Here is a 26,673-nt window from a genome sequence, read left to right on the forward strand (position 1 = left end):
TAAGTAAACAACAACAACAAGATTCTCACTAGTACAGTGGGATGAAAGACTAAAGAGATGGAGTTTTGCATTTCGAGATTCAAGTTGCCTAAGTTTCTCCTCCATGCCCCAAACATCAATAAGGCCTGCTTGTGCGAGTGGTTTTGGAGGACTTTGAGAAGGCTGCGTTCGGCATTCAGGTTGGCAGGAGCAGAGTACCAGTGTGGGAGCAAGATAAGAGAGGGATCAACAGCTTTGTGACAACAGAAACTCAGGGCCAGAAATCATCTTGAAAAGGTTAGTGTGGCAGGCAGGAAAATAGTCTTCCCAAAGATGTCCACATCCTAATCCCCAGAACATATGAAAATTATGGGTGCAGATGCAGGTAAGGGTGCTAATCAGCTGACTCTATGAGAGACAAGACTTGATTATCCAGGTGGGCCCAGTGTACTCAAAGGGTCATTAAAAGTGGAAGATGGAGGCAGAAGAGAAGGTAGAGAGGGGTGTGGGAGGGAGATGTAACCACAGAAAAGAGTCAGAGACAGGCAACCTTGCCGGCTGTGAGATGCAGAAAAGAGGTCACAGGTCAAGGGATGCAAGTGGCCTCTAGGAGCTAGAAAAGGCAAAGATACAGATTACCCTAGAGCCTGGAGGAAACAGCCCTGCCAGCACCTTGATGTTAGCCCAGTGAGACCTCTACAGACTTCTGAGTTTCAGGACCCGGAGGATATTAATATTCAATTTATTATTTTGTGTGGCTCCACCCCCATTTTCTTCCAATTACCATTAACTGTGGGGATATTTGTTGAAGCAGCAATAGAATACTAAGACAATAAGCTGAAATATGCAGAAATTGCAGATGGCATTGGACTTGTCCACTCTAATATGGGATTGGGTTTCACTGAAAAAGACAGAGTGACCTTAGCTAACATCTGTTCTCATTTCCAGGAAAAGAACTGTAAGTCAAAACCTTTGTAGTTATTTTCGACAACTGTCTTCTAAACTGCTACACAGCCTGGTGCTTTAGGACCATAAGTAAACCTCTGTTCTTAAAAGCACATGGATTTGGAGCCATGGGGTTTTACATTTGAACCCACAGTAGCCTCTTATTGGCTACGTGAACTTGGGCAAATAATTTAACCTCATTAAGACATGGATTCTTCATCTGCAGAAGGGAAATAAAAATAAGGATTGTTTGGATGATTAAATGAGAGAGTACATAAAGCATTTAATACACTGACTGGCACATACTTAGAACTCAACAAATTACTATTACTGATTTTTAAATGCATGTATAAAAGGTGGAGAAAGTTGTAACAAGCTGTGGAAAAACTTAGTCTGAAGCTCCAACAAGGGCCATCTCTCAAAAGGCTATGATCCCTCAGCCCCCAAGGATGGGCTAATAGGCAGAAACTATAGCAGACGGGGATTTATGTTTAATAGAAAGGTTTTAAAATATCATTATTAAACACTGGATACATGGACACTGTTGGTTGGATAATAAGCAGAGAGTCTATTCCATGTTAGAGGTGGGCATGCAGCAATGTGGACATGCAGGGAAGTGAGTGTGATGGGTGGGCCATTCTATACTCAAGATCACACAACTCAGTACTCACGGAAGTAACACCTCTTGTATGTTATTCCAGATTGCTTTTCCTCCCATGATGATTATCAGCTGCGTTGTCAGTTCAAGTAGACAGCCACCTGGGTCACACTGAAATATTAAAAAGTCTCATTTAAATTTTAGATGGATCTAACATGAAATAGTCATTAATTTTATTCTTTTTCTGAAATTCTAGTTTGGGCTAAAAAAAATGTCAGGAATATACAATGAAAATGTAAGGAATATACTTTTCATTGGGCAACTAAGAGAAAACACGGAACAGCTTAAATTGCCAAGAGAACGTAACTCTATATTCACACCTCTTCATTTCTGTATTTTCCCAGCCAATAAACTGGATCTCCTGGATAACCCACAAATTTGCCCTTAAAGAATGCGATGTAGAAACACGAAGAGTAGTAGTTGACAAACTGGAATAAGAACATCTTCATGGTTAAGCTGTTCTCATAATCAGTCTGGGTCCTTGGGAGTTCTGTAGTTAAAAGAAATGTTAAGATTTTAAAATTGCTAACAGCTTTGAGATCCTAATCAAAATCACACTGATACATGAGTTAACATGATAAAAAAAAATACAATTCACAATTTCCATTTCAGCTGTTCTGAATTTCTTAATGTAGCTACTATGTTAATTCCAAGTTTACATATTGTTGAGTTTCTCCCCTAGGAACACAATATCCTACAGGGAAGAAAAGTAGTCAACTATTCCTTAACATTTATAACCACAATGATATCAAATAGACAAGAACTTACTCTTTCAATGTAAGACAGAAAATTAATGTTGAACAGTATGCTAAATGATATTCTCTTGTCTTCCTGAACTGCAATAAAGTAGGTCTGTTGGAAAGGCAAACTTTGCTAGAAGCATTTGGGGGAAGACAAAATGGGCTGTCCTCTGAGTTTAGAATTTAAATCAGTCTTATCATTTTCAGAAGATGACCACTGAACATAACATTCTGGAGAACGACCCAGCCACATGCAGTGTGTAGGACGCACTTCACTCTGGCTACTAAGCAGCTGCCTGGGACAAAAGCCAGAAAGAAGAAACATTTACAACAATCGCCAGAGCGGATGAGAGTGGAGCTATATTAATATGAACAGCGTTGGGGGAAGGCACATAACAATCTAATGGTTTGTCCTCTCGGCAATGCAGGAGCAGATTTACCACTGGCATCATGACCCTCTTCCACTTATTTGCAATAAAGAGACTATTTACTTTCAACAATAGGGTACATAATATAATGTAATTGAAGATATTATTCAGCACTGATCTGTTTACACAGAGCTTGGACATCATAATGACTGTCTTTGCTTTGTCCCTTTTACTAATGCAAACCTGGAGATAATTCATTTCTTGCACAAGCTGGAGAAAATATGTTTACACTTGAAATTTTCTAAAAATTGTAACATACTGGAATTGGAATGCCTAAAATATACAGTCCCTGTTTTTCACTTTGTTCTAAAAATGGCTTAGAAAAGACCCACATTATAGATATATAGCAGGACCTTACCAAAGTTAGTAATCATGATTGCCACCTTCTCATATATAGTGTTCAGAATCATGATGATGATAAAGCTGATGAGGGAAGCAGTGATGGATGTGGCCATCTGTGGAGTTACATACTTCTGGATTGGGTCTGTTCCATTAGAGATCTTGCGAAGGTTTACAGAAAATATAACGAACACTGAGAGCCTGTAGACAATGATCCCAATGACGGAAGCAATGATCAACAGGATCTGAAAACATAATATATTAACACAGCAGTGTGAGACTCATCAATAATTATACTTTGACACTTAAAAACCGGTCCCATGCTGAAATGGACAACGTGCGTTGCAAAGTGATGTAAATCCCACATAAGTGCCACAGGAGAGGTGAAAATCAGACATGCTAAATTTCAAAGAGAGCAGAAGGAATGATAGTAGTCAAAAGAATTGGTGCACCCACTAACAGAAGATGCTAACAGCAGGAGCCACTGTGAGCAGGGAAGGAGGGGTCTGTGGGAACTCTGTCCTTTCTGTGACTTTTTCTGTAACCATGAAACGGCTCTAAAAAAGAAGCCCTAATAAAAAGAGATAAATAGAGAGAATCTTTACAGTACCTTCAAAATGGAATACCTGGTAGCATGTTCTGATAGAAGAAAAAAATCTATGACCGCAGAACCAGTGAAAACATCCCTTCTAGGTATGGAATTACCTAGGTTATAAATGAGTGTTTTTTGCTTAGTTGTAGTCCATGGCATCCCACTCCAGTATTCTTGCCTGGAGAATCCCCATGAACAGAGGAGCCTGGTGGGCTGCAGTCCATGGGGTCGCAAAGAGCCAGACACTACGGAGCAACTAAGCACAGCACAGCATAGTCCATGAAAAGGATATGTTTCCTTCCAACAGAGAACCTCTCACTGACTCGAGGGGGAGGGTCAGCAGGTGCTGGTTGCTGTCTTCATTCCCACAGCTGAGGAGACCCTGAGGAGAACCAGTGAAGCTGCAGAGGTGCCCCGAGGTCACTACCGGAAACGGCAGCAGGCAGCTCTCTGCTGACAAACACTTCACACGTGTTTTATACTTGGATCTTGAGATCTTAAACTGGCAGTTATTCATACTTGCACCTGCACAAGACTCATTTTCCTAATCCACTGTAGTTTTGACTGCACAGACCCAAGATCAGTGGGGGTGTCAAACACAACAGACACTTCCTCACTAGGTGGGTGTTCTCTGGCCTCTGAATGGGGCACGTTGAAGGTCCCATTTTTAAACTGCATTCCCTTTATCTACCTCCTTGGACGCATTCCAGAAGCATGTATTCAGTGTCTCTGATGGCCTGTGATGTTAAAAAGATGTTTTCTTTACTTTTGAAGCCATCAGTTTGTAGATGAAGCATTATACTTCCTCCTCTAATCTCTCTCATTATCTCCTTTTCTTCACAGTTAAGGCTTCACACTTGTGAAAGGAAATAACATTGTGTGCGTATGTGTGAAAATTAGTTAAGGCTGAGAGAAATGTATTAGAGAAAGGATATCAAGTCTTCCTCTCTCAGCACAACACATACGGGCCATTGAGATAGTTTTTGTTTTGTTTTTTAAAGTCTGCTAGTAATTTTTAAAATTACCAGTAATCATTAATAGTTGTGATTCTTTAAATGCTTATTATTGCTTCAGCACCCATATATTTTTTAAAATCCTCACAACTGTCCTGTGAGGTAGGTAGTATTGTATTTCTTTTTACAGATGAGGAAATAGAGCCACAAAGAGATGAAGCAATATGCCCCCAGTTAAGCAACCAGTGAGAGAACTGAGATTCTCAGAGTCCAAGAAACAGGAAATTCTATATGGCACTGCCTCCTACATGGTTGAATTCTAATTCATTTCAGAACTTTTACAAACTTGACATGTTTCCATTTTTCTTCAGAGCACTTAATGTGTTCAATACTTCTTAAAGAGACAGGGAAACTTTTCATACTCCTTCCTCCAGTTTCTTACATTTCATTTTTTCTGATCATGACTTTAACGTATGTTTTTAGAGCAAATTGGAAAGCACCCTGATTGTAGACACTGGACACTGGTTGCTTCTGCTGCCTGGGATCTGTTCCCTGTCTTAGAAGAGCACCTAGTTTTGTTTTAGGGTAAATAACCTTCTATTTTTATTCTAGTGGTTTGGGCTCTACTGCTCACCCTCCCTGGGCTCCAGGTGTAGATCCCAATTGGTTTGAGACAAGTAAATGTCTCATCCTATTGGCTCAGCACCTTATTCAAGGATTGGTAAATAACCTACTAAGAGCCACTGAGATGTGAGGAGATAGTGCTAATGCCCACATGATAGATGAGCTTCCTCTGTCAACAGGGGAAACTGCTAACAGACCTTTCTTGGTTTGGATGTGATGTGAGATCTGGAAAGCTGCAGCCATCTTGTACCCATGAGGGATGCCTAGCAGCACTATACTGGGACGCCACTGGACAGAGTGAAGTCAGAACAAAACCAGCCTTGACATCATCTGGGCTACAGTATCTATCCTTGACTGAAGTCATACCTCAGACATGAGATTTTTCAGCTATAAGGACCAAGAAATCTCACCCGTTCCCATTTTTTGATTATTGTTTAAACCAACTGGAGACTGATCTTCTGTCACCTACAATTGAAAGACTCCAAATATCAAAATGAATAAAAGATAAAAATAGGAGAGAATGCATCTATATGTAGGCATAATACCTTCAGAACTATGTACTCTTTGCATATAAAAATTATTTTACATATTAACTTTGTTCCTAAGCCTATCATAATCATAACATTTTTATAGGTCATAAAATATTTTTGTGGACATACTTTTTCATGGCTGTCTAATATTCTACTGTATGAAAGGTGGAAGGAGGACATTTTTGGCAGAGATTTTATATATGTATATATAATATTTATATGCCAACACAAATATTATATATATATATAAAATGTCTGATTAAATCCATGCTGACTTTTATCATTTTGAAATACTTCCTGATTAAAAATTTTTAAAAGCTGAATTAGTAGATTAAAGCATAAGAATATTTTTGACTTTTGATATGTACTGCCAAACTGCTTCCTAAGAAGACTAGAGCAGTGTATAAATCCAGTAGTCTAGGTATGAGAGTAGATGATCACTTGGCACTTCATCCTTCGAGAGTCTTATCATTTAAGAAGTGAAAAACTGTATTTCATTTTCATGTTCACTGATTTAATTACCACTGAAGTCTGACATCTGCCATTGTATTTTTTCCTTTCTGAATGCATATTTATCTCCTCTACATTCTTACCTCCTGAGATTTTTGGTGTTATTTTAGAAGTGCTCTGAAGTCTTTACGTATTGAAGGAACTAGCCCTTTGTCCTATTTGTTGACAAATATTTCCTCTGGATGTTCTGTTTAAATTTAGGATGCTTTTGATGCATAGAAACTGGGACATACTTTCCTCTGAAACTTCTTCCACATCTAGAGATTGTGTATGTGTGTATGTGTGTGTATACACACACACACACACACACACACACACACACACATATATACTTCTAATTTTTCATGATGTTACTTCTTTAATGTTTCTGGAATTTATCACAGAATGTGGTTTAGAGTATGATTTCAATCTTTCCTTTCTTTTTTTCCCAAATAGCTAACAATTGTTTCATCACCATTTACTGAATAATCTTTACTGATCTCTCTGATTTGTAATGCCTTCCTTTTCATATGTTAAATTATTATTGAACTCATATCTGGGCTTCATGTCCTGTTCTCTAACCTGGTTATCCTTGAGCTAATGTTGTGCCATGTGCTCAGTTATGTCCGATTCTTTGTGACCTCATGGATGGTAGTAGCTTGCCAGTCTCCTCTGTTCATGGAATTTTCCAGGCAAGAATACTGGAGTGTGTTGTCATTTTCTTCTCCAGGGGACCTTCTCCACCCAGGGACTGAACTTGTGTCTCCTGTGCCTTCTGCATTGCAGGCAGATTCTTTACTGCTGAGCCAGCAGGTAAGTCTCTTGAGCTAATAAAACTCATTATGTTACTAATATGATTTTATTAATAATAATAAACCCCCAAAAGATGGACAGAAACAGCAAGGACCTACCAGAAGCAGAAGAGACTGAGAAGAGGAAGCAAGAATACACAGATGAACTGTGCAAAAAAGATCTCAATGACCTGGATAACCATGACAGTGTGGTCACTCATCTAGAGCCAGACATCTTGGAATGTGAAGTCAAGTGGATCGTAGGAAGCATTACAAGCAAGAAAGCTAGTGGAGGTGATGAAATTCCAGTTGAGCTATTTCAAATCCTAAAAGATGATGCTATGAAAGTACTGCACTCAATATGCCAGAAAGTTTGGAAAACTCAGCAGTGGCCACAGGACTGGAAAAGGTTAGTTTTCATTCCTATCCCAAAGAAAGGCAATGCCAAAGAATGTTCAAACTACTGCATATTTGCACCAATTTCACGTGTTAGCAAGGAAATGCTCAAAATCCTTCAAGCTAGGCTTTAGCAGTAAGTGAACCAAGAACTTCCAGATGTACAAGCTGAATTTAGAAAAGGAAGAGGAACCAGAGAACAAATTGCCAACATCCACTGGATCAGAGGAAAAGCAAGAGAGTTCCAGAAAAACATCTACTTTTGCTTCACTGAGTAGGCTAAAGCCTTTGACTATGTAGATAACAACAAACTGTGGAAAATTCTTAAAGAGATGGGAATACCAGACCACCTTACCTGTCTCCTGAGAAACCTATTTGCAGGTCAAGAAGCAACAGTTAGAACTGGACATGGAACAACAGAATGACTCAAAACTGGGAAACGAGTACGTCAAGGCTGTATATTGTCCTACTTATTTAACTTATATGCGGAGTACATCATGCAAAACGCTGTGCTGGATGAATCACAAGCTGGAATCAAGATTGTCAGGAGAAACAGCAACAGCCTCAGATATGCAGATGATACCCCTCTAATGGCAGAAAGCAAAGAAGAACTAAAGAGTCTCTTGATGAGGGTGAAAGAGGAGAGTGAAAAAGCTAGCTTAAAACTCAACATTCATAAAACTGAGATCATGGCATCTGGTCCCATCACTTCGTGGCAAATAGATGGGGAAATGTGGAAACTGTGACAGATTTTATTTTCTTGGGCTCCAAAATCACTGCAGACAGTGACCGCAGCCATGAAATTAAAAGACACTTGCTTCTTGGAAGGAAATCTATGACAAACCTAGACAGCATATTAAAAAGCAAAGACATCACACTGCCAGCAAAGGTCCATATAGTCAGAGCTATGGTTTCTCCAGTAGTCATGTATGAATGTGAGAGCTGGACCATAAAGAAGGCTGAGGGCCATAAAACTGATGCTTTCGAACTGCGGTGCTGGATAAGACTCTTGAGAGTCCCTTGGACTTCAAGGAGATCAAACCAGTCAATCCTAAAGGAAATCAACCCTGAATATTCATTGGAAGGACTGATGCTGAAGCTGAAAGTCCAATACTTTGATCACCTGATGGGAAGAGTTGACTCACTGGCAAAGATCCTAATACTGAGAAAGACTGAGGGTAGGAGGAGAAGAGGGTGACAGAGGATGAGATGGTTGGATGGCATCACTGACTCAATGGACAAGAGTTTGAGCAACTCTGGGAGATAGTGAAGGACAGGGAAGCCTGGTGTGGTGCAGTCCATGGGGTCACAAAGAGTCAGACACAACTTAGTGACTGAACAGCAACAATATGATTTTATTAATAATAAACACAAAATTACTTTAAGTTCTGATATTTTAGAAGCACTGTCATTTATCTAGAATCATTTAAGACTTCTTTATATGTCTTTCAGAAGTTTTTATTTTTGATAGTTCCTATTACCTTTTTATTAAGGCTACTCTTGGAAAATTTTAGAATAGTTGATACCTCCCATCTGGTCTCTCCATTAGAAACTGGAAAACCTGAACCATGGATCTGATTTAAAGAATAGAGGTTAAAAAAAAAGCTGGAAGAGCCATGGGTAGCAGGAGTTACTGTGAAACCTTGAGAGCCACTCCATGTGGTGGCTTAATTGTTCTCTGGAATCAATCTTTTTTATGAGACTGCACAGTTTCCAGCTCGACTTTTCAGTTTTCTCAACATTTAAAATTAGATACTGAAAAAAACCTGTTGCAGATTCTTACCCAGAAAAAGACAGCACTGGCACAGAGGGTTACACGTATACACTTTCCCCATGTGGTAAAGGGAACACGCTCTTCTTCCTAATTAAAAAAGGAAAAAAAAGTCAATCAAAGGATTTCTCCAACAAAATGATTCTTCTCCTAATTGGTTGCTGTATCCTAGGTTTAATTTTTTGTATGTAAATGTTCACAGAAATTTATTCATAATAACACAAACTAGAAAAATCCCAATTGCCCATCATCAATCTATTCAAAGGGTAAACAAATTGTAGTATATGTATGTAATGATAAGTTACTTAGTAAAAGGAGAACTAAGAATACACCGAACAGTTTGGGTGAATCTCACAAGGATTGTGATAATTAAAAGAAACTAGACACAGAAGACTACATCCTACTCGTTTTCATTTATATAAAAATTCCACAAAAAACAAGACTATATAGGAAAAATCACTTTTTCCTACAGCTATAGGAAAAAATGATCAGTGCTTGTCAAGGTGAGGATTTCCGGGAGGATCTAGAATCCAAAATTATTAATATACAAGGGAACACTTGGCATTAAAGAATTGTTCTATGTTTATGTTTGTGGTGGTGGTTACCTTCCTGTATATATGTATGTTTCAAAATTTATCATATTGTACATTTAAAGTTGATAAACACACATACATAAACATACAAACACACATACACACACAGTGAGTTTAAAGATAAAATCACTAACTTATCCCAGCCTCTATAAACAGCAATGATACAAAATTAACATTTGACTTCCAGGAAACATGCATTCTTGGGTGCTCTTAAAAAACACATGGTCTCAAAAGCCTAGGCTTAATTTTTTTAAAAAATTGGTTTTCAAATTCAGCCTCCTTATTCAAAATTGCATGCTGTTTTTTTTTTTTTGGTTAACAATTTCAAACATACACACAACAAAACCAGTGCAGTATTTATTTTACTAACAGTTTCTGAAAAGGCAAGTGTGAATAACACACTGTTTATCTGCTATGATTTGAGCTCAACAGTCTGGGTATCTGACAACACTATTCCTGAGCTTGTCTCAGATTTCAGAAGTGACTGCAGTGATAGCAAAGAGCCTGTGCAGGACACAAAGTTTTGCAGATATCTGCAAGTACCAGGTATCCATTGTTAAGTTTCCTGACTGAGCTTTTGTATTAATAAAGTGTAACTCTTGAGTTTTCAGCAGTTCCATTTTATAGTTTATATGAATATATTGAGATTTTTTTAGATACCCAATCAACCATGTGATCATAGCTGCAAACATATAAGTGGCATTTACTTTGTTCCAGGTGCTGTTCTAAGTAGGTTCTATTCATTAACTCCATCAGCTTACAACAATCATATGAGGAAACAACTCTTGTATTTCTGTTTTACAGCTGGCAAAACGATGGCACAGAGAAGTTAACAAATTTCCAGTATCACTCAGCTAGTAAGTTGTTGTGTTTGGATATGAATTTCATATGTTTTATTCCCAGGGCCTCACCATAACACTGCTGGCCTCTCTATACAATGGAGGATATGTTTGCAATAAAAGCAAAGTGAAGAATAAGAAGGAAAAAATGAACCTTCATCTTCAATTTTTTACCAAGCAATGCTACAATGGAAATTTAACTTATTAGCTGGCAATTTTATTTTATTTTATTTTATTTTTCTTGGATAGCTGGCAATTTTAAATTCAAAATGGGTAGGTTTAAATTTCTAAAATGTCTTTTCCTCAGTATTTTTCATACGTTGACAATAACATAGGCATTTGTTTTTCAGTACAGCCTGTTACATCATAAAAGACAACTGTCACCTTCTGTTGGGTAACTGAACCTCGTTTTTTTCCATTTATAAAATGAGGAGGTTGAACTGCTCTCTCCAGACTCTTTTAGTGCCAACATTCTGTAAATCTGCGATTCAATTTATAAGATCTATAGCTGGAGCCATTTTCAGATGCTCTTGGTAAAAAGCATTTTCTTTCCAAGAGTTATTCGTATTCAAAACCTACTGTCTTTATACTGATGACTGCAAATACAATCAGCTCTAGATTTTCTATGTTGATGGAAAGAAGCAATAATGCAGATGATTTTAAAAAATCATCTTTCACTGACTTTGAAATGTTTATACCAAGATAAACAGAGTTTTATTTTTAAATTCTGCAGCAACAGTAAAAGCAGCATATTTACTTTTCTAGTTATACAAAATGCCTAGTGTGGGGCCTGAATATAGCGGGATCTCAACAAATGTTTCCCCTTTTCATCCACTCTCTGATATTAGGGTAACAATCACACTACTCTGTGCACATCCTAACCAGAAGGGGGAGCAGTGACTGAGGCTTAGTGCAAGACAAAGAGGCAGCTAGTCTGTGACAAAAAGTGAGCTGTAGGGACTTCCCTGGCAGTCCAGTGGTTAGGACTTTGCCTTCCAATACAGGGTGTGTGGGTTCAATCCCTGGTCAAGGAGCAAAGATCCTACATGCCTTGTGGCTAAAGAACGAAAACATGAAACAGAAGCAATATTGTATCAAATTCAATACAGGCTCAAAAAAAAAAAATGAGAGAGGGCTGTAATAATGAAGGTACCTATGAAAAATTAAGGATCAACTATGAAAACCAATGTGTCTTTCCTTCTATGTCACTATTATTTTTTGCATTTTTTTTTTTTACTGGTATGAAAAGATACAAATCAATACATCTTTTATACATTTCTTTCAGAGTTTATGTATTTTCATTTTTACTATTAAGAAAGAAAGGACCATAGTTGTCTCCTGTGGCCACTATTCTAAACAGTGCTCCTTCACTTGGGCTGTACATTAAAAATCACCAAAGAAGCTTTAAAAAAATTTTTGTGCCAGAATGCACCCTATTCCACTGAGTACCATGAGTGTACATAGACAGAAGCTGGGCATCAGCATTTTATAAGCTCCTCGGTGATTCCAGTGTGCAACCAAGTTTGAGAACCCCAGCAATATATAGATTGAATTGCATGTAGACGACATCCTCTTTACCTGAGTGATCTCATTTATCACCACGTGAGTACACCGTGCCTCGTATTCTGGTCGGGCTTGTTCTTCCTGCTGTAACTCAACAGTGTCCCATTCGTACTCAAGTTCTGCCTGGCGCCGCTTCCAGAACTCCAAAAACAAGGTTACTAACAAAGAGAAAGAAAAGCATCATGTGGATCTTCAAGGATCAGTGATGCTTCAGAAATCTGTACTGAATATTAATTACTCACAACACTTTTGTACATGGTCAATAAAATCCAATTTTAATCATAGGTGACATTAATACTTAAAAGAGAAAAGTGAGCTAATGTTTGTTTTTTAAGAAAAATGTTGATAATTTATCCAGCTTGTGAATCCAGGCTATAGCTCATGGGAAGGGTAGTAGTGTGACGGTCAGAAGGCATGTGATCGTGTCTACTACTAAAGCATCTGCTACTAGCACATTACTGCCAATAAAAAACACAGGCAACTATAATAATTCAAAGCAGTCCATGGTCCATCTTTTAGTCTGCTTCCCCTTGCATCCCTCTCCTTCATTCCCTCCAAAGGGCCTGGGGGATAAGAATGCTTTAGTGGTCCCCAAATCTTTATTTTCTACCGCCCAAGTCACCCCAATTAAAATAATATTCTTAAATATGGAAATATGATATTTTTCAAACTTGTATGAAGTGTGAGTAAAATAATTTTTAGAAATCTTTATTACTTTTCAAGACTTGCCACTTCAAATACTAGACAGAAACAACACTAAGTGTTCATTGAAAACATGGTTTCAGGGTAAATCCCCTAGGCACTTCTTCCGATCAGACTGTTGCCCATTAGCCCTTTCTACACAGAAATTCTGGAATAACCAGTTACATCCACAAATATTTCTGAGTCTCTACTGAGTACTGAAAATAAAGAGAAAAAAAGATACGGTCTCTGCTTCAAGGAGCTCCTAAGTGTATAGGAATGACAGTGAAGTGCTAGTTACAGTGGACTTTTGAGGACTGTGATCTAGGTAAGTGCTGTAAGTGCTGGGTGGTCTGGGCACACAGAGTCACAATGTATTGATAACAAGGCTGTCCCGGAGAAGAGGGCCTCTGGGGTGAGTTCTGAGATGCCATAGAGGTGACCAGGTGAAGATAGAATGTTAAGGCCATTTCCCCCAGGGAGCTGTGTGTGCAAAGGCAAGATGCTAAAGAGACACAGGAGCACTACTTTCCAGGAAGTTCAAATAGTCTGGAACTGGGCCCAGAGTGTGGTGAGACAGGTGGGGCCGCCAGGTGGACAGATAGCAGGGGAATATCACAAAGGACTCCGTGTGCCTTAAAGATGGAGAAGACATCAAAGGCGGTCAAGAAGGAGTAGAGGCAGCTAGACCCAAGGGCAGGTAGGACCCAAAGGCAGGTAGATGCTTCAGGTAGGAGGTGAGAGAAGATGGCATTTTAGCAGGTAGACAGATTGGATGCAGGTGTGACAAAAGGGGAAGATCAAGGATGCTTGCCAGGTTTCTGGCTTTGGCAGTGTCCCGAATTCTAGTGTCATTCCCTGAAATAAGAAGGGCAGGAAAAGGAGCAAGTCTGAGAGAGAAGACAACTGATTCGGTTCTGATCAGCTGTCTATGGGCCCCAGGAGAGATGTCTGGTAGGCAGATAAAAGTCTAGAACTCAGGAGAAAGACCCAGACTGAGCAGAGAATTTGTCCCGTTTCCAGTGGTAACTGGGGCAAGAGTGGATGAGCTCTGCATGGACTATGGAGGGGCAGTTCTCACCCTGGCTGCATGAGAAGCACTGAGAGCTCTTAAAATGTTTTGAGCCTGGGCACCACCCTCAAGGTTCTGATTTCATTGGTCTGGCATTGTTTTTTGTCTTTGGAAAGTTCGACGGGGCAATCAGGGTTGAGAATCAACCTGCAGAGAACAGGGAGCCTTTGGGTAGAGGGCAAACAGAGGCTGTCTTGAAATCCTGCATACCCTGCCACGGGCAGTTGGACATGTGGGGGAAATCTCGGGATGCGCCATGAGGAAGGTGAACGCAATGCTTCCCGATGGCAAGGACAGAGGAAATGCTCAAAATACCCACTTCCAGGCAGTGTTTTTCCTGACGTCATCGATGTTCCAACAACAGTGAGTGACAGTAGAGATAACCTGGACATTGAAATCAAGTCTGAATTCTGGTTGTGACAATCACTAGATGTTTGACTACTGGTTACAATGCTTCCACAGCCTGAGCCCCTGCTTCCCTCTATGGAAAATGGGGGAAATAGAAACCAGCTTACAGGCTGTCCTGAGCTAAATGACATACATTTATAAAGACCCTCATGACTCTCTGAGGTAATTGCTATTACCATCCCCATTTTGGATATCAGAGGCACAGAAAACTTCAAATACTTGCCTGTAATAAGGAGTCAGGTATCGAAGCAAGGCATGCTTGGCTTCAGAGCCCAAGCCCTTCTTACAACTAAGCCTAACTGCCCAAGCTGCCTGCTCCGTAACCCGCCTCCTTTTGGCTCTGTTCCTGCACCCACTCCGCTGAGACGTCATCACTGCTTGCCTGCCCAGTGTCTGAGTCTCCTCCTCCAGGACATAAAGCTAGTAACTGCCCTCTGTTCCAACACTGCCTCTGTGGGTACACTAACCCTCATGATGCCACTGCTGTGATTACCTGATGTTCACAAGCATATATGGGTGGCAGCTGGCTTTTTGCCACAGATGCTGCTGTCAATGGAGGCAAAGAGCACAAAGTTAGTGGGGGAGGCCACTAATCATCTCCTATGTGGTTGGAAAGCTAGAAAGATTTCAACCAGTCCCCAGAGTGGCTCCTGCTTTCAGGACAGGCCTTTCTCCTTCTACATGCCCTTCCCTGCTATGCCTGACCATCCACTGTCTACCACTCTCTGCTCTGCCCATCTTGAGGGCATGGAGGAGCTGAGAGGAGGATGTAACTGTTGATGGGTGAGGTTTTGGTGGCTCTGGCCCTTTGAGTGCTGGGAGTTATTCAGAAGAGAGAGATTGAGAAAATATCACATGTACCATCCTGTCCCATGGTTCACTTGACCCAGGACCATTCACCAGGGGACATGCTGGCCCTTTCCAACCTCAAGAAAGGGACTGTGGGTGAGAAGATGGTATCTTTCCTTTAATAGCCTCCTTATAAGGCTAGCCTGGATAAAGCTCTCTAAAGCCACTTTGGATACTTTCCTTGTGTTTATGGAATCTCTCTAAATTTTGTCACTTTAATTGAAATATGAGAAACACAGCTATTTTTGAAATTTTTATTGATTTTCAATGAAGAAAATTCTTATTTTCTTCCTCTGCTAAGTAAAGAAAATTACTTTTCATGTCATTTGAAAGAGCAGCTTACTTTCACGAATTTATATCTTCAAACATAACTATTTGAAAGAAATTTGTGATTCAGGACATGAAAGTCCTTGTGTATTTTGGCACCTACAGGCAGGTGGATGAACAGGACTGATCTCGTAAGGCTGGGCTTTGTTACTCCTGATCCAGAAAGAAGGGTCCGTACCTGCATAGGTGAGGTAGGACCAAGGTTGTAGAACCATTATTTTCTAGCCCATTTCTCAGATCGCCAGGTAAGATAGTGCAATTATATCAAGTAAATACTTCTGCATCCTTCTAAAAGTCTGTTACAACTTTATTACTATTCCCTGCATTTTGTCACTGATTTAAGGGTTGACGACAACCAAAGTACCTACAGAGCTCTTATTCTGTGATTGTCATTTTTGTCTTTGGGGCCTCTGGTAATTTGCCACATCTGCCTGAGTGTCATTTTCCTCATCTTTAGAATGGGAGCATAACAGCCATTCGTTTGCTCAGTAACAATCTAGAAACAGTATTAGCAGGAGATGAGTTATGAAAAGAAAACTTTTCTTCTCACAAAAAGCAAGAGAAGCAATTTAATCAGTTGCTATAAGGAAAGGACAGTGGATACCCTTCCCCTTCCTCCCTGAACTTGAACATAAAATGGATGTTTTTACCAAATCCTGAAGTTGAGGCATTCTGAGTGGGAAGGGATAGGACTGCTGTGCAAGCCAGAAATGGCCTGATGAAAAATAATGAGTGGGTAGCAAATCCTCGAAACCTTGGAGGGCTGCAGGAATGGGTGGGAGTTTCTTAGTTCCTCCTTTCATAGAGCTGAGAACTCAGCAGGGTCCATGACAGACCCCATAGCCCGGTATAACCACTCCATGTTTGGAGTCTCCTGGGCCACATGGCTGCTTGCTCACAGTGCTGCATGTCCCAGAGTGAGAGCACGGGGACCTGGGGTGACTATGCATGATGCCAGACAGGAACTTCCTGTTCTGTATCTTTTGTACTCTCTCTTCCTGCAATAAAACAACTGGTTGGACTCCAGAGGGGAGCACGGCACTTACATTCTCTGGCAAACCATATACTAGGTAGCTCTAGCTGACTGAGAGAGACAGGACCCTTAAATGACCATAGAATAAGCCAAGACAGAAGGCTGCCTAGGACCACGGGAACCAAAACCAGCTGGTCCTCTTAACCAGGATATTATACAGCTAAAGAAAATATGCATCTGATGGAAGATTCCAATACACAGTGTTGGTGGTTATATCCAGCAATGTCTAAGGACAAGGCACACTCTGCAGCTGGGATCGTTCTGGTTGCTTTAACAGTTTGCTGCTAAAGGCCTGGCGGGTTTTACTGGGTCTTGAAACTATTCAGACTTCTGTAATCACTCACAAAGGCAGATGAGTTTACTTAGCCTAGATTCCTACTTCCTAACTGAAAGACTACAAGGCTGAAGATAAATTCCTCAGGATAAATAACAAGATCATACTGTATTGTACAGGTAACTATATTCAATATACTGTGATAAACCATAATGGAAAAATATGAAAAATTCCTATATATGTATAATTAAATAACTGTGCTGTACAGCAGAAATTAACACAATGTTGTAAATCAATTATATTTGAATAAATTTTAAAAATCGTAATTCCAAAAAAAGATACATCTCTCAGGCTCTCCTGCAGCTAGGATTCCAGATGTGGTTTTTAAAATGCCCATCAGATGCACCTGTGTGTCACTGACATCACAAATGCAGCTGAATGGAGACAGAGGTGGTTACAGGAGTTGCATCATTTTGCTAGTGTGCACGCAGCCACAGAAGCAGAGACCTGAAACGAACAGTTGAAATAGTCATTTTCTGATCTCCAAGTGCAGCTAGTTAGGGTGATGGCTTCCTGAAATCCCCCTTCTTATGAGCTAGGTGTCTGAGTTTTTCTAGAAATCACTAGGCCCACCCTAGAACTCAAAGGTGAAAACTAAAAATGGCAGTCATGCAGCCAAGAGGCTGGTGGGGAGCATCAGAGAGAAGTAGGTAAGAAACGACAAGGAATGGGGAGGAGAGAAGGCTTTCAGAACCTCTACTTCCACTGGGAGTAGTTGGTGTTTAGCACTCTAGGAGTCAGTAGGAGCAGATGGACTGGCTTGGCCTAAAAGGGGGGATATTTTTCAAAGAAGTACATGATTTATACAAAATTTATTATACAAGGTTTTCTACTTTCAACTTTTATAGTTTCCAGGGAGAAGAAAAATACTCTGCAACATACATCTAGGCCCAAGAGATGCTATAGGAATATGATGATGGTGATATGAAAAACTTCAGTTTTGCAATTGCAGGCTTTCTGTAATGAGGTTCCCAGCAGTAGTTCTTTCTCATCAGGCAGAGGTGACAAGAAAAGCAATAAGGCATTTAAAATAAAAACTTCATCATACACACACATATCCTTAAAGATACACATATGGTGCCATGAGCAGGGCTGAAATGTTTTCTGCATTCTAAAATCTGATGAAATAAAATCAGCAGCTCAATATGCCTGTCACTTCTATAAACATGGTATAGTTTAATGATCACAGAAAGCAGAGCTGGTTAGGAAATTTGAAGTTTTTCTTTCTTGTCAAAGTTAGTAATTTTTACTTCATTTTAGAAGTCTCTTTTAATTAGGGCTATCAGCATCTATTAACATACAGAGTTCAATAGATGTGTTTGAATTTTATAGATTATGAATTAGTGTTGAGACTGAGGTTTGGGCAATTTAGTTAGAACTGCCCTTGCCCACATGTTCAGCACCCCTCTTACCAGGATTAAAAAAATGAAAGGTGTATTTCACAGTGAAGGAGTACAGAGAATCTTAATATATGAACTTGATCTTTATTCTTCCGTGTGGCAAATATTAACTACTGTTTGGTCTCCAGCCAAAACATGCTAAATGTCTGAATAGCAATGTGACTTATTAGGTACATTTGGCTATCTTATAGTTTACTTTATGCAGGAGTGGCAACTAATATCTCTTAAAAGTGTCCAAAGTAATCGGCCTGTCTGTTTTGTGATTCATTTGGGGACCCTTCATAGGCACAACCACTGCAAAAGAGAAATATAGCCAGGGACACCTATAAACAATGGTATCTGTGCGTGAGTAGCATGTGTTGACAGGCTGTCTTCTCCAAAATAAGAGACTTACTTCTGTTTCCTCCCCCACCTATCTACACCCTGAACTGTTTTACCCCAGACTCACACAATGAAATTGGAAATGCATTTATCTTTGAAAATGAACATTTTTTTCCTCATATGGTAGAACATTTACATCAATTAAACAGGTAAAAGTCTGTATAAAATGATAATTGCCTCATTACATTAATGATGCTCTTCAAGATAAATAATATATAGTGTCAAAGCTTCTATATAGAAATTATATTCTTAAGGATCACATCTGTCCTATTTACTAAACAGAATGTTATTATGATAAGAGCAGTAGCATGTATTTATTAACTAGTCACTCATACAGAAGTATATAAACAAGAAAGCTTACCTGGAATCCCCATGTTGCTGCTTTTCCTGAACCCCAACCCCAAGAAAATTAGGTTGGATCACAGCTAGGGATGCTATTACAACAATAGCTGCCGGTGAACCATGCCTCCCTGTATTATCTAAGTCCTTGAGCTGTCCTCCCATCTCTACACATTGTTGTTGGGTTGACCATGACGTGCTTTGGTTGATGGAACATTTGCAAACTAGATGCAAATGCAGGCTTAAGGAATGCCTGATGTGTACTTTTCCTTTCTTGCTTCTCTTTGGACCCCTGAACTGCCATGTGAGGAATGCTGGTCCAGCTCTTGGGAGGATGAGCAATCATGCAGACCAACACGAGGTGGCCCAGTTGAGCCCCGTACACCAAGCCTGCCTGGCGAATTTCCCACTGGACACAGAGAATCATGAGAAATAATACATGTGTGTTTTAAGCCCCTACATTTTGAGGTAGTTTTTTAATGCAGTAGTTGATACAATGGCCTTAAGAATTATAAATGTGGAGTTCCCAGAGAGCTGAAGCTTGGGCAATCCAAGAGACTAAAAGTGGGTTGCTTTCATAGTCTATATATATAAAACTGTATAAAGATATTAAGTTCAGTACTTATATGATTTTAGGGTTTTTGTTTGTTTTCAGTTAAGAGGCAAAAGGAAACTGAAAAAAATGCATATAACTTACCCCACACCCCCATAAATACTGCAAAGACTAGGGTTCCAAAACTGTCAAAGATGCACAATTTCTGTAAAATACAATAATGACATTTATATGAATTATGTTCTTCACCTACTAGAATTCATCAAATATGCACTGCTTTGTATATCTTACAGTCTGGAAATTTCTTTTAAATCTGTTACCTAGTTTGACAATCACCATATCTACTACATACTTACAAATGAGATTTCTCATTCTCCTGAAAGCACACAGCCTTTACCAGACTACATTTTCCAAAGGAATCTTTCTGTGTCTTGATAAAGAAATAAGCACAGCTGCTAAGATGCCATTTTGTTGAAAGCCTCTAACATACTTTTGAATAACAGCCTCTTTTTATGGACTATCATAGTGAACTCGAGGAAACAGAATGGCCCTGAGAGTACAATGAACTGCAAACAACTTTGAGATTTATGATTTGCATCTTATTATCCCACCCTGGTCAGAGGGCAAGTTCCCGAATTCCTGGTTTTCTTGTTAAGAGAAGCACAAAACGGGTTTATTTTGAGATGGCTCTCCTCCAGAGCTCGTTTTCCTCAAATCCAGTGATGACTTTTCTACCATGGCTGACAGAAGCTTTCATCAGGATAAAGATGCAAAAGTGCTTTTGCTGACATTACAAAGGGTACAATGATCATGAATGAATACACTACATACTCTGTTTACTAACTTACTAACTTTCAAATTTTTGCTAATTGTCTCCCTCTATTAATTCCTGAAAAGTTTTCCAATTAGCTACCAATTTTTCATCAGTGAGCATTTTTATATCTCCTAAAAAGGTCTATAAAGTTAGTGGAAAAAGTGGCAAACACAATATCAACTTTATGAAAGATCTTACGAAAAGTAAAGAAGACAGGCTAGGAAAGGAAGCTATAGGCTAAAAGTAAATAAATAAAAAGCAAACTTTTCAGTGCTAAAGGAAATTCAAAGCTGCTTCTAAGTAATAAACTTGACTTTTTAAAGGTTCTTTCTGGGTTGCCCTTATACTGATGCAAAATGAATAAACTTTCATCTAAACAAAATATGTTACGCTATTTTTGTAAAATAATACCTACCCATCTTCTTATATATCCCTTCCCAAATCATGTACATGTAGATGCCCCTCAATCACACATATATATCCTGAGAAGAAAGAATAGTCCCAAACTGTCATTCAATTATCCCTCTCAAAAATCCAGCTCAAGGAAGACAGAATTAATAAATGAGTGATCAATCTGGGGAACAGTGCTCCCCACCTACTCTAGTCCTGGGATTACACAGAACACAGATTTCAAATCTTTTAGCTTTGACTCTCTTGAACCATCTTTTCCAAGCTCTCTTTTAATGTCATGTCTTATCCTTTATTGAAAAATTACTATAGGAAAAGTCCTATGAAATACAGTTCTGTGTGTTATAATATTATTGAAGATTCTGTCCAGTGTTACTTCTCTTCTAGGAATCAGTGCAAACCTCTCTCTATGTGATACCTCCCTATTTGCCATGATGCCTCTACCCTCCCACTCCAGAAAGAGAAAATCCTATGATGCTGAGAAAAAGCCACTGGAAGCACATCTGTCAATACCAGAGGAGTGGGAGGGAAAGGAGAGAGAAAGGAGCAGCAAGAAAAGGCAAGTTTACTGCTAATGCCAAGTTCACCACAGCTGCTGAGCTCAAGACAAGAGATGTGCCTTCCACTCCTATGAGAGAGAGTTAGGTGGCTTGGAGGAAGTTACCATTTTTGCCATATAGGTAAGAATCAAGGAACTGAAAGTATAAGATGGTTTGCCTCTCTGCTCTACATGCCCCAGAAACAGCATGGAAGCAGGAAATAAGGGGGAAGATAAGCAAAGAGTTTTCTTGGTAAGAAGCTTAGCTTAGCTTGCTTGGCAGGATGGCAGAGAGGGAGAGCTGGCTGTGTTAACAGTGGCCCCAAGTCAGCATATTGCTTTAGTCATGTGGAGCAGGAAAGCAGAGAGAGCTGTACATGCGGGCATGATGATTTTAAGTGGAGGATAGAAATCTAGAAAAGTTAGAATCTAGAAAAGGGACAATTTGCTATGCTTTCTTCCTGCAAAGGAACAAAATCAAAATTATATAACAATGCATTTCAAAGACCTAAATACTATAAGTTAACCATATTTCCTCTTTATCTTGCCCGCTAAAAAGCTAAGAATTTTATTTAATGCTCAGTCACAAAACCAGTATCAATCCTGATTACTTCCATAACTGTTTCTTCATTTCTTTGATCCTGATTATCTATTTCTAATTTGTTAATAATTCTTGCATACATGTCAACTAGTGAATATTCCATTGCTTTCCAAAAGGAAAGAAATGACTATAAAATGTATAAATGAAGAAATGACTGAATTAACCAACAAACAGGAAAGGTGCTTCTCTTTTTTCCTTTTTTACCTTATTTTTTCATTTCATTCTTTTACTTATATTCTTTTATATGCTTCCCTCCCTTTGTAAATCACTCTGAAAAGACTCAAAGGATTTTTTTTGAAGCTGGAAGAGAATGATTCACTTTTTCCCCCCAAAACATGCTGCTGCTAAGTAGCTTCAGTCGTGTCCAACTCTGTGCGACCCCCTAGACAGCAGCCCACCAGGCACCCCTGTCCCTGGGATTTTCCAGGCAAGAATACTGGAGTGGGTTGCCATTTCCTCCTCCACCCCAAAACATGAGAGTGTGAAAATTTCTTAAGGAAAATGTAATTTCCATTTGTACTTTGTGGAGTACAGTTTGCCTCTGGTGTTATCCCTCGCACTTGCCTTAAATCCTGTGGCCTAGGGATACACACTAACTAAGGACCTTTATGAGTCAACAGTACTGGAAGGCAGCTTCTCTCTTACTGCCTCCAAGTCTTTCACTTTGAGTGATCTATGATGGGTATTTATAGTCTAGAACTTGTGTTGGTTGAAGGGAAGTGGGCTGCTGCTGCTGCTGCTAAGTTGCTTCAGTCGTGTCTGACTCTGTGCGACCCCATAGATGGCAGCCCACCAGGACCCTCATCCCTGGGATTCTCCAGGCAAGAACACTGGAGTGGGTTGCCATTTCCTTCTCCAATGCATGAAAGTGAAAAATGAAAGTGAAGTTGCTCAGTCGTGTCCAACTCTTTGCGACCCCATGGACTGCAGCCTACCAGGCTCCTCTATCCATGGGATTTTCCAGGCAAGAGTACTGGAGTGGGGTGCCATTGCCTTCTCCGGAAGGGGAGTGGGCAATGAACTCTAATTTAACTCATAAAGTATAAAAATACAGGTGCTGACAATATCCTGCGATCCTCTTAATTAAGTGGTGGAGCAATTTTTCAAACTGAGTTCAATTCAAGAGTGAAGTGCCTGGTCCTACAGTCAGCCAGTGAGGAACATGGTAATAGCAAGGAAGGCAGGTGTGTTGTCATTTTCTGGCTTGCCTGTTACTAGGCGGGTGGTTGAGCAAATTATTTAATCCCTCAGATCCAGTGTTTTAATCTGTAAAATAGAGGTAACACCTGTTCTGCTTGCCTCACAGCACTGTTTTGTGTGTCAAGTGATAATACAGGTATGCGTATAAGTTTGCAAAGTCTAAACTATAAAGTAGCATCACTATATTAGCTGTGTATTCAGTTAATGTAAGATTTACATGGAGCAGATCATAGAAATATTCCTAAATTTTCATAGCAGAATGAGGGGACAGAGAGATCAAGACAGGGAAGAATTCTATGAAGGTAGAAGTTGTCAGGAAAACCTTCTGAAGCAAGCCAACCATCTTTCTTCCTGTCTAGCCTTTCTGGCATGCCTTTCAGGAAGCTCCCTCCAGTCTCAGTGCTTCTGCTAAACCTCCTGCATTTTAAGAAGTCATATAGCTCAAGACCATCTATCTGCATGTGTAAGGGGAACTAGATGTGTTTGGTGGGAATGTTTAGAGACAAAGTGAATATCTGTTACCATTTGAAGACAAAAGCTTTCTTATGCATTTTTATAAATACAGTCTAAACCTGATCTGCAAAGTCTTTAAAAATCCAAGGAGAGTTTCAGCATATTTTCAAAGTAGAAAGACAAGTACAGATTTCAGGTTTCCATTCACTTGAATTAAGGAAAATACTTATAAAAGTAAACCTATTAAATAGTATTTATGAGATAAGCCAGGTTTGAGATATCTGCTTTGATTACTTGAAATAAGCAGTTTCAATTCCACAATTCTTCACTGACCTTTCAGGAGATTATTGACAAGGCTTTTAATTTCAATGTATTATTTATAAACAAGGAATAACACATGTATTTTATATCTATCTTTGAAAATGAAGGCTTAGCTGAAAATTACCTTTCTAAATTCCTCAAGAGGAAAAAAATTTAAGCACTGTGTTGTACTAAAATTATTAGAAGGAAAAAAAGCTTTCATTACTTGTAAATGTTTGAAAAAAATACCTTTGAGGACTCGCAAGTAACATTGAGTGACCAGAATGGACACTCATTATCACATTGAGGACACATTATGATCTGGCCGCCAACATCAGGATCACAAACTTCTTTGCTAAAGAAAAGAGAAAAATAAAGTTTAATTTTTAAAAATTTAATGAACAAGACTTTTTACCAGAATGATAAGATCCAACATCCATTCATGATAAAAAACTAAACTTAAATTCTTATAAAACTAGGGGTGGAAATGAACTTCATTAACCTGATAAAATCTTGCTGCATAAAACCTATAAAAAACATTATACTTAATAGTAAAAGGCTGAAAGTATTTCCTTTACATCAGAAACAAGATAATATGTCCCACTATCACTGCTTCTTTTCACTGGATGTGATACCACTGCCAACATAGTTACTAAAAAAACAAACAAACAAAGACAGGGGGAATGCAAGGAAAAAAAACTGCTATCCTTAATAAATTACATAATTGTTTATATGGACAACTCAGTAAGACTTGCAGATAAATTATGAGAATAAATGAGTTTAGTTAAGTTTGCCGGACACAAAATCGATATACAATATATATATGTAGGGTCACAAAAAAGAAATTGTGTCTCTAAAGACCTGCCACAGTTAAGAATTTTAATTTTTTATAACTGTTTTTCAACAACTTAAAAATATGAAGAGCCCAGGAACAAAAATCTAATTCAAAATGTACAAAATTTATATGGAGAAAATGATAAAAACTGTTGTAAAGGAGTGAAGAACCTATATAAATAGGTAAATTATCATGTTCATAATTTAGAAGAATCAATACTTGAAGATGTCATTTCTCCCTTACTTGAGCTATAAATTTAATAGAAAAGCAAAGCCTCAGAACAGTCAAGACATCTCCTAAAGAACAAGGTGCTACTGGGGTTGTTGTTTAGTCACTAAGTCCTGTCTGACTCTTGTGACCCCACAGACTGTAGCCCACCAACCTCTGTTCATGAGATTTTTCCAGACAAGAATACTGGAGTGGGTTGCCATTTCCTTCTCCAGGGGTTCTTCTCAACCCAGGGATCAAACCCACATCTCCTGAACTGGCAAGCAGATTCTTTACCACTGAACCACCTGGGAAGCCCTTTAAGTTAAGAAAAACTGAGCAAGAAAGAAAAAAAAAGAGTTCAGCAAGAGACCTCTGCATACACCAAAACTGATGTATAACAGGCAGCATCAACCCAGCAAACCAGTAAGGTAAAAACTGATGTATGAATAAATAGGGCTGCTGCAGTGGAATATCCATACAGAACAAGGTGAAAGTGAACCCCTAAATCCTATCATACATAAATCAATTCCAGGTGGAAAATAAAACTGCAACAGTACCAACTTACAGAAGAGTATCTAGATAACCTTGGGGTAAAGGATAATACTACCGAAGAAAAACAAAAGAGCATAAATCATGAAGAAAAATATGAATACATTCAAAATCTTTTAAAAGGAAGAACCTCATTAAAGCACTACAAAGACAGGGGCAAAAAAATAGCCACAGACTGGCAGAAGTTTTGCAACATACAGGAATGACAAACGACTACTCTTGTATTTTAAAAACTCCAACAAGTTAATAAGAAAAACCCAGCAAACTATTAATAACAACAGATCACACACTGCTCTCTCTAGGAGAAGCTATGCAGATGGACTCCTATGTGAATGGGATTGGAATTGCAGAATTAGTTAGCCCTGCAAATAACTCAGTAAAAAATAACTGGGCATGAGAAACACTTCAAGAATATCTGAGTAAAGATCTTGGAAAACATGCTCCTCCACAAAGCAAAGAACTTGATAAAATCTGTCAAAATTAACCTCTGCAGAACTGCGGAAACTAAACAAAGGTTTCCAATAGTCCGAGAAGTGTTTATTTGAAAATAAACAACTAAATCTTTTCCATAAAACAGTGAGCTTTGTGGCATTTTAACTTTGCTTATCCCCATCCCCATAACCTCAGGTTCATATTGCCCTTTAAAACTAACAGTCTCACAATCAAGGTAGCCTCAGTTCAGTCCACATCAGTCGTTCAGTCATGTCCGACTCTGTGACTCCATGGACTGCGGCATGCCAGGCTTCCTTGTCCATCACCAACTCCCGGAGCTTACTCAAACTCATGTCCACCGAGTCGGTGATGCCATCCAACCATCTCATCCTTGTCATCCCCTTCTCCTCCTGCCTTCAATCTTTCCCAGCATCAGGGTCTTTTCAAATGAGTTAGTTCTTCACATCAGGTGGCCAAAGTATTGGACTTTCAGCTTCAGCATTAGTCCCTCCAATGAATATTCAGGACTGATTTCCTTTAGGATGGACTGGCTGGATTTCCTTGCTGTCCAAGGGACCCTCAAGAGTCTCCTCCAACACCACAGTTCAAAAGCATCAATTCTTCGGCACTCAGCTTTCTCTATAATTCAACTCTCACATCCATACATGACTACTGGAAAAACAAATCTTTGACTAGACGGACCTTTGTTGGCAAAGTAACGTCTCT

At 39.2% G+C, this 26,673-nt stretch overlaps 1 protein-coding gene across 5 annotated transcripts in view; it reads right to left on the reverse strand.

The window, feature by feature from the left end:
- ANO6 (anoctamin 6) overlaps positions 1 to 26,673 on the reverse strand; it is a 226,014-nt gene that overhangs the window by 29,258 nt on the left and 170,083 nt on the right. For all 5 annotated transcript variants that reach the window (XM_081593569.1, XM_081593567.1, XM_081593568.1 and 2 more), the window contains 7 exons: positions 24,171 to 24,276; positions 19,752 to 19,812; positions 12,246 to 12,388; positions 9,248 to 9,325; positions 3,109 to 3,334; positions 1,903 to 2,072; positions 1,596 to 1,693 (listed from right to left, as the gene is read on the reverse strand). In XM_081593569.1, the coding sequence (XP_081449695.1) occupies positions 1,596 to 1,693; positions 1,903 to 2,072; positions 3,109 to 3,334; positions 9,248 to 9,325; positions 12,246 to 12,388; positions 19,752 to 19,812; positions 24,171 to 24,276 (882 nt within the window). The remainder of the gene's footprint in view (positions 1 to 1,595; positions 1,694 to 1,902; positions 2,073 to 3,108; positions 3,335 to 9,247; positions 9,326 to 12,245; positions 12,389 to 19,751; positions 19,813 to 24,170; positions 24,277 to 26,673) is intronic.

Source organism: Giraffa tippelskirchi, chromosome 4, assembly GCF_054371585.1.
Source record: "Giraffa tippelskirchi isolate mGirTip1 chromosome 4, T2T-mGirTip1v1.2.pri, whole genome shotgun sequence".
Classification (NCBI taxonomy): Eukaryota; Metazoa; Chordata; class Mammalia; order Artiodactyla; family Giraffidae; genus Giraffa; species Giraffa tippelskirchi.